Source organism: Octopus bimaculoides, chromosome 4, assembly GCF_001194135.2.
Source record: "Octopus bimaculoides isolate UCB-OBI-ISO-001 chromosome 4, ASM119413v2, whole genome shotgun sequence".
Classification (NCBI taxonomy): domain Eukaryota; kingdom Metazoa; phylum Mollusca; class Cephalopoda; order Octopoda; family Octopodidae; genus Octopus; species Octopus bimaculoides.
Genome location: NC_068984.1, coordinates 141,584,463 through 141,593,596, shown reverse-complemented (window position 1 = coordinate 141,593,596; position 9,134 = coordinate 141,584,463). Strand labels below are relative to the sequence as shown.

At 38.6% G+C, this 9,134-nt stretch overlaps 1 protein-coding gene across 1 annotated transcript in view; it reads right to left on the bottom strand.

Moving 5' to 3' along the window:
* The window catches only part of LOC106872022 (uncharacterized), a 23,113-nt gene extending 15,525 nt beyond the window's left edge, over nucleotides 1-7,588 (bottom strand). The window contains exons 1-3 of the mRNA XM_052967693.1: nucleotides 7,517-7,588; nucleotides 2,873-3,015; nucleotides 1,962-2,085 (exon numbers count right to left, since the gene is read on the bottom strand). Coding sequence (XP_052823653.1) covers nucleotides 1,962-2,085; nucleotides 2,873-3,015; nucleotides 7,517-7,588 — 339 coding nt within the window. The remainder of the gene's footprint in view (nucleotides 1-1,961; nucleotides 2,086-2,872; nucleotides 3,016-7,516) is intronic.
* Nucleotides 7,589-9,134: the final 1,546 nt, after the last annotated feature.

The window sequence follows — 9,134 nt, the reverse complement described above, 5'->3', positions numbered from 1 at the left end:
TATATATATATATATATTCCTAAAGGTCGAAAGGTAAAGTCAACCTCGGTGGAATTTTAAATTAGAGCGTAAAGACGGACGATATGCCGCTAAGCATTTTGCTCGGCATGCTAACGATCCTGCCAGCTCGCCGCCTTGCAATGTAATATTTGATATAGAAAAATAACAAAATTTACGAAAATGAGGTTTGAAAATCAAATCATGTTAGAATTAAATGGACTAATATATTTATCTATACACAATATTATAAACCCTGAAATACATACATACATACATACATTCATACATACATACATGGAAAGAGAGAAAAGAAGAAATAGACGACCGAACTAGCGTTATTTTCGTTGTCTTATTACAGTACCTTGTCCGTTCGGCTAGCCGTGCCCCCACGCATGGTAAGCAACTGCTCTTCTATTGTCCTTTGTTTTGTTTAACAAAATACAATCACAATATTGTGTAATATTGACAGTGAATTCTGTTGTATTACTTGTACGACTGCCGAAATAATGAAAGACGATGCAGGACTTCGATACAATTCGATATTTTGACAACTAGTTACTGAAATTGGGACAATAGCTATTGCAGATGTGTGTGGTTAAATTGTTCGCTTTGCAACAACTTGACTTTGGATTCAATCTCACTGTACAGTACCTTAGGCATTTGTTTCTTATCCTTTTGAATGAAATTGAGTCGGCCAGAGAGAGTACCCGCTCGGAAATCTATCAGGAACCGTTTCTATTGTTGGGTGCTAGAGAAACATTGGATACTTTGAGTGGATTCCATTCAATTACAAGTAATTATAAAAGACTTTCTTATTTCTTTATTGCCCACAGGGGGCTGAACATAGAGGGGACAAACAAGGACAGGCAAGGAGATTAAGTCGATTACATCTACGCCAGTACGCAACTGGTACTTAATTTATCGACCCCGAAAGGATGAAAGGCAAAGTCGACCTCGGCGGAATTTGAACTCAGAACGTAGCGGCAGACGAAATACTGCTAAGCATTTCGCCCGGCGTGCTAACGTTTCTGCCAGCTCTCCGCATTTCTAATCATAAAAGGCTTTCTGTCTAAATATATCTTCCTTCTTTCCTCCCGACAGTCAAGAGTCCCTTAAAATGGTTGTCAATGTCGCCCGCACTCTTCTGACTAAGTCTTATTAAACAAAAACTGATGTCTTTAATTACTTCATCAATTTAAGTTAGTTTATTGATTTCTGTCGTCTGTCTGTGACATTCTTCTACATAGCTGACTAATACACATACAGACGGACGAAATGTCGCTATGTATTTTGTCCGGCGTGCTAACGATTCTGCCAGATCACCGCCTTGAGGTAGAGAGCGATTACAACTTATTAATTTAACAAGATTACCATAAATAATTTCTCTTTCTTCGTACGAACAAACATAACAAGATGCTCACACACATAGACAGAGAGAAAGATAGAAAAAAATGAAGGAAGGAAAGAATGAGAGGATGTAAGTCAGCGATGAATCAGCGACACCAAATGGGCCGTGCCAAGTAAGCAGCGCCAAAACGGCTGTGCCAAAACATCTCATAACCACATACTCATAGAAACATTTGTATCCAGAAGAAGGGAGAGGAAGGATTCGGAGAGAGGGAGAGAGGGAGAGGGGGAGAGAATGGAAAGAGTGGATAGGAGGGAAAGAGGAGAAGGAGGGGAGAAGAGGGAGAGAAGGGAGAAGATGGAGAGGGGGAGAAGAGGTAAAGAGGGTAAGGGAAAGGAAGGAGAGAGGGGAGAGGAGATATAGGAATTTAGAGAGGGTGGGAGAGAGGGGAGAAAGAAAGAGGAGAGAGAGAAGGAGAGAAGTAGAGGAGAGAGGTAGAGGAGAGAGTGAGAGGTACAGGAAGGAAAGAGAAAGAGAGGGGAGAGAGAAAGACGAAGAGGTTATATTTGAAGCTTAAGAATTCTTGCCCGTTTCTTCGAATAAAGGAACTGACCTTTTTTTTAAGTTTCGGTCTTTTTAGCAGCAAAACTCCGATCAGTTGCATGAAAGCATAAACGGAGCCCAACATCCAAAAGATGGCCGGTACACGGTCGAGGATATCATTTTGCTGGAAATATCTAAATAAAAATACATGAATCGGTGAATATAAACTTACACACACATACACACACACTCACGCTCACACACACGTATGTACATATAATATATACACACATATATAATACATATATATATTTACCTGCATACATTCATACACATACACAGAAAAATATATGTGTACATAAAACATTTAAATTTCTGTCTTACAATTAACTGAATTAGCATAGAATAATGGTTTTATATTTTTTTTTATAATTAAGATCTAAACTGTCAAAATATGAATGCGAAAGCGATAGTTGAATAACTATAAACCTACTTTTGGGCCACCCTGTGTGTATATATATATATATATATATATATATATATATATACGCCTGTCCATCGCAGCATTACTCAAGAAACAGGAAGAAAGAGTGAGAGAAAGTTGGGGCGAAAGAGTACAACAGGGGTCGCCACCACCTCCTGCCGGAGCCTCAGGTGTTTTCGCTCAATAAACACACGCAACGTCCGGTCTGGGAATCGAAAGCGCGATCCTCCGACCGCTGCCCTAACCACTGGGCCATTGCGCCTCCACTTTATTCATGTAAATATTAAGAATTAGGAACTATTTGTAAACAACAATTTAAAATCTTAACATAATGAAAACTATACAAGGAGCTATGTGACAGGGTGATACCTACTTACGGCTTTGTTGAATAAAATTTATGGAAAAAAAGCTGCAATAATTATATGACTCCATTATAAGATATGACTCCATTATAATATATGACTCCATTAAAAATAAATAAAGCTGAGTTGCCTTACCTTTCTCCACTGCTACTCTCTAATGTAGGAGAGTCGTTGTTTGGGTTCAGAATGGCAGTTATAGCTTGGTTGAGGATAAATGCCCCAGCGGCGAAACCAGAAACCACAAACCCACTTGTAATACCTCGCTTCGAATCATTCCACTGAAAGAATACAAGAAAAGAGAAAAAGAAATAACAAAAATATTGAATTCCAGCGAAACGAGACGAGAATTATAAATAGACGCAGGAATGGCTGGGCGGTAAGACGTTTGCTTGCCATTCACATGGTTCCGGGTTCAGTACAACTCTGTGACACCTTGGTCAAGTGACTTCTACTATAGCCTCGGTCTGACCAAAGCCTTGTGAGTGGATTTGGTAGACGGAAACTGTTAGAAGGCGGCGAGCTGGCAGAAACGTTAGCACGCCGGGCGAAATGCTTGCCGACATTTCGTCTCCTCACGTTCTGAGTTCAAATTCCACTGAGGTCGACTTTTGCTTTTCATAAGTACCAGTTACGCACTGGGGTCGATGTAATCGATTTAATCCCTTTGTCTGTCCTTGTTTGTCCCCTCTATGTTTAGCCCCTTGTGGGCAATAAAGAAACAAGAATCGTTAGCACGCCGGGCGAAATGCTTCCCGGCATTTCGTCCGCCGTTACGTTCTGAGTTCAAATTCCGCTGAGGTCGACTTTGCTTTTTATAATCTTGGGGTGGATAAAATAAGTACCAGTTATGTACTGAGGTCGATGTAATCGACTTACCCACTTCGCCGCGGTTGCTGGCCTTGTGCCAAAATTTGAAACCAATATAAGGAAGTATTAGTATATGGGACATCGTTAGCATCAAAATGTGACAGTATTTGGAAAGCAGAACAACGTTATTCCTAAAAATATGGGACAACGTAAGCATCAAAATATTGGAGCGTCACCAAAATGAAAGACGCTGAGTCATCAACACGTGTCAATAAGTTGGGAAAATTAAGTAAATTTTTGAAGGAACTCTATATAAGTACTGTGACATTTTGATTCTATAAATATTTCATGTTCAGCAGATTATTGCTATTGTTGTTGTTTTACTTTCAGTTTTCATCAATATCTTATAGTATTTAACTCACCAACAAAATTCTCACGATTAGACATTACAGCTTAATTTTATTTATAGTCTAAACTCTCATGAGTTTAGCTGCAACGAAATATTCGTGTTATACACAAGAAAGAGATATCTGTTAGATATTCATTAATTATACATTCACTCCACTAAATTAACAGGCAGCACCATTAAATATTAAACTATTCCGAAATCGTTTGATAGCTTTGAATTTTAATTGAGTCAATGTGTGAAAATAAATTAACTCTTTCGTAAATCTTTCCACATTATTATTAAAAGAATTAATGTTTATATACCTGGATAAGGTGTTGACAAAATACAAGACAGGATAGGGTATATGATGTAGGTTCCTGATGATTAGTTGTACTTTTGTATCGTTATCATGTCTTTAACGCTTTAAGGCCGGGTAGAAACAGTAAGTCTTTTCGTGAGGGACGCAAAAAAAATGGGGGGAAAATGGATGATAATCAATGAAATAGTTTATAACGTAAATGTGGCTTATATACACCCGTCTTCTTCACAATTTCGCAGTGTGTCAATAGACCACACTCACCTTCTGCGGAAAAGCCTCAGCCGACCTTAAAGGGTTAAAATAGACGCGGACAGAAAACTTAGGTCTTCTACGTCCATACACTTCTCGGTTATGGCTTCAGGAAATTTGGTTATACACACCGTTGACCGTATCATTATATATACTTCGCTTCTGCTGTCGTGCGAGAAAGCTTCAGCGGTCTTAAAAGAATTATTTTATAGAGGAGGTCATCCTTTAAGTACCTTTAAAGTTTACCCTTAAAGCACACACAGAATGGAATATAGAAGAGGCCGGTCAGTCAAAGCAAAGATTTTCGACTCTAAAGATAAAACAGCCAGATGGTTTGTACATCGATGGTTCCTTCTTGGTACAAACCCATCCGTAAAAATGGCTGAGGTCCTTTGATACATATACTTTTAATCAATTAGGAATTACAGAGGTTGTCAGGAAAATAAAAGAATAGCTGGGGTCCCTACAGCAGTATTTTGGAAGTATTTTGAAAGTTGCGTTCATGTTGAAGGAATAGATCAAGTATTGAGGATCAAATCTTGAAAGAACGCAACATTCAAAATACTGCCAAAATATTACCTGGATTTACTTGTGATTATACTTAAGGACTTGTACCTTGACGGAAGTACGGACCAACGTCCATACCCTCTGGAAGAAGATGAGCTGTGAACTTTATTCTCCTCTCTGTATTCTTCTATCTACCGTTTTACTCTTTATTCTTCTCTCTATTATTTTATTCCTTGATAAACTGTGAATTCCCTGCCTAGAACCTTCATACCCACCTTGTCTCTGATGATGGAATACCTAGTGTATGAAGATGCTAACCTATCACTTGGAATATCGCAGAAACAGCTGTAAGACATCCAATAATTAACTAATTGATTAATTACCTCAGATTCACCATACTCTAATTTAATATTCTAAATGATTTGAGATACTCGTCCTGTCTTGGTTTTTGTGGCCTTTTTGTGGTTTTTGTGGTTTGTGTATGTGTGCATGTGTGTGTGTGTGTGTGTGTGTGTGTGTGTGTGTGTGTGTGTGTGTGTGATGAAACGCTGTTAACTCTGATCACAAACCCCAACCCTAAACAAGAATAACTCTTTACCGACTGAGTTGATGAATAGCTGTTGTTGTTGTTGTTGCTGCTGCTGCTGCTGCTGCTGCTGCTGCCCTTGTTACTGTTACTGTTGTATAACCTGATGTCAATTCTATTCCCCAATACCATTCACCAAAGCATTCCAGCACCAACCTTTTTTTCTTTTTACCAGACACAATGTATCGACAACTACACAATCAAACCAGACATTTTATTAAGAGAGTAATTTGTGATTTGACGCAGATTTAGCTGTTATTTCTTCTTAATCGAGTCGCCTCACACACATGCACACAACTGTGCAGAATATCTAGACATAATGACATTTTTTTTCTATGACTTGTACACTTGTTATTTCCGAATAAATTAATGAAAGAACTTAATGAATAGGGTGTTCCCTATATTTCGTCCCTAATAATCAGACCAGACCTTGTGTAAAATCAATATCTTCTCGACACCCCATTGTGTCATATATTAAATTCTAGTGTCGATATTAAGAAGCCATCTTTAATTAAGTCAGCCTCGTTCTGAATTACGAACGACACAATGACGTCATGGATGACCCAGATTTTATCTGATGTGAATGACTTCGAAAATTCCGGAAAGAATTTTAGCTGCTTTGATGGCTTATATATGACTTAGCAATATATTGTTTAGAAGCGAAAATACCCAAGGACCTCTTTTGCGTAAAAACTTGATGACGTTTTACTAAACCTACTTTAGCTATTAAGGAAGTTCGTTAATTTATGAAATCTCAGTTTTGGTGTAAGGTTTAGAATCTTGCTTCAGATAAACACAGAACATAGCGGTAATATTGGCTTCAAATATTGGCACAAGGCCAGCAATTTCGTACATATGATACAAACCTTAGTTAAATTGTATATTTGCCACGTAAATAAGCGTGAAATTTCACGGAATTGCAATTATGCGCATGCGTTAAGTGATAAGTGATATAAAAAAAAATTTAGTTCAGTTTTAAAAAATAGACTTTTCACAATACAATCTCCCTTACCACTTCCCTCTCTCTCTCCCTCACTTCTCTCTCCCTCTTTTTTTTTTCTCCTGCTTTCTGTCTCATTCTTCGCCTTATCTTCTTTTTCTCGCTCCTTTTTCTTTCTCTTCTCTTTCCCTTCAACTAATCATGTGAAAGTGTCACAGTTACATTCCCTCTACCTCACATCATGGACGCTTCTCCCTCCCTCTTTTTTCTCTAATCACGTGAAAGCGTTACCGACGGGCTAAGTAACGCAACGACAAGCAGAATTATTATAAGATAAGAAAAGATAGGAACGATGTGTAGCTAGTTAAATGTATGAAGAGGAAGATATCATTTAATGTAGTCAGTGTAAAGATACGAGTTACTGATAGTATCTTTCTGCGAAGACACGTGTCTAAGCAGGTTTTTATAATATGCCTTGTGTCTCCAAGCAGTCTCCAGGCTCGTGGAGACACAGGGCGTGATAGGATAAAAACCTGCCTAGACATGTGTTTTCACAAGAAACTATTAGTACATTATTTACATTTGACGGATATTTGTCCTCATCTTGTTTGTTGTTAACACAGCGTTTCGGTTGATATACCCTCCAGCCTTCATCAGGTGTCTTGGGGGAAATATCGAACCTGGGTTCTCATTCCTAAGGTATTTTTCGATGGAGGGTATATCAGCCGAAACGTTGTGTCAACAACAAAGATGAGGACAAATATCCGTCAAATGTAAATAATGTGAATAATGTACATAATTCCTCATCTCTTAAATATAGAACTTAACTATTAGTAGTTCGTATCCTGGAACTGCGCACATGAAATATTTATTTCTCACTGGATTGAGTACCTTGTTTCTCGATCTTACCTTAACGGAACACTAAACTAAATTGATAGATAGGTGCTCCAGCATGGCCTCCGCACAAATATTTAATCACTAACCAAAGAACGTAACTCAGTAAGTACTGTTACATTTAAGATGTGAATACAAAGTTTGAAGACAATTTTGTACATTGTCGTAGCGTATTATTAGAATTGTTACTTCTTTTGTCGCAGTAGCTTTGTGAAGATTATGAGGACAATGGTGGACTTATATAATAATACGTTTTTATGTACCCTAACAGAGTTTGAATATAATCTACGTAGAAACCATTCAACAGGACGACCTTCAGTCGGAGACAACAAAATTCCTGTTGTCGGAGAATCATTAGAAATGTGATATTAAGTAAAAAACAAAAAAAAAATCTATTTGGACACGGCAGAATTTTCTGAATATTACTTAATACAAACGAACCACAAGGTGTTACAATAGCCATTTACTATATTGATTGTTCTATAATACGTTTATTATGGACTTGAAAGTGTTACAGCAAACCATTGGTTATTTATTTATTTTTTTAATTATTGTATAGCAGACGAGTTGTCCAGTCCTGAGAAGTGGCAGAAATAGCCCCAAACCAGGACTGGTCTACTGGTCCTGTTGCTAGGAGATGATAGGGGTTCGCTCCCCTGCTCGTAATTTCATCGGATACAGTTGTGTATCGTTAACCAGCTAGAGGAGATGTCCTCTTGGGGTTAAAAAATCGCAGGAGAGTCCGCTCGAACGGACAGCCATGTTAAAGAGGCTACGAATATTACTTGTCAAAACGGAATACTTTTGATCACAGGTCTGCTGAACTACAACAGCGATTGGCCTATTCACGTTCGAGCTAACCGCAACGTGTAAAGATTGAATAAGCAAGTCATCGTTCTGATTTCCGCAGTTCATTGAGCACCCAACCACATAGTTCCGGGTTCAGTCCCGCGGTATGGTACCTTGGGTAAGTGTCGTCTACTATAGCCTCGAGCCGACCAAAGCCTTATGAGTGGATTTGGCAGACGGAAACTGAAAGAAGCCCGTCGTATATATATATACGTGTGTGAGTATGAGTGTGTGTGTATCTGTGTGTCCTATATATGTATATGTATGCATTTGTGTGTCTGTGTTTGTCTGCCCCCATCGTTTGACGACCGATGTTGGTGTGCTTACGTCCCCGTAACTTAGCGGTTCGGCAAAAACAACGCACATACACATATATATAGTTTGTCACATTTCGTCCGTCTTTACGTTCTGAGTTCAAATTACGCCGAAGTCAACTTTGCGCTTCATCCCTTCGGATTCGATACAATAGGCACCAATTGAACTCTAGCGGTCGATGTACACGACTCATTATTATTATTATAATTATTATTATTATTATTATATAGTTGTTGTTGATGTTGTTCTTGATGTAATTCACTAAATACGGTGGTGGTGGTGGTGGTGGTGGTTGTGGTAGAGGTTCGTGGCGGCGGAGATGGTCTTCTTGTTATCGATGGTGGAGATGGTGTTAATGCATGCCTTCTGATTGTTGCATCCGAATAAATACGGTGGTGTCGGTGAGGGTGCAGTAGCAGCAGCAGCAGCAGTAGTAGTAGTAGTAGTAGTAGTAGTAGTAGTAGTAGTAGTAGTAGTTGTTGTTGTTGTTGTTGTTGTTGTTACCTAATACAGAGATATTCAATTTCCACAAACCAACTCGGT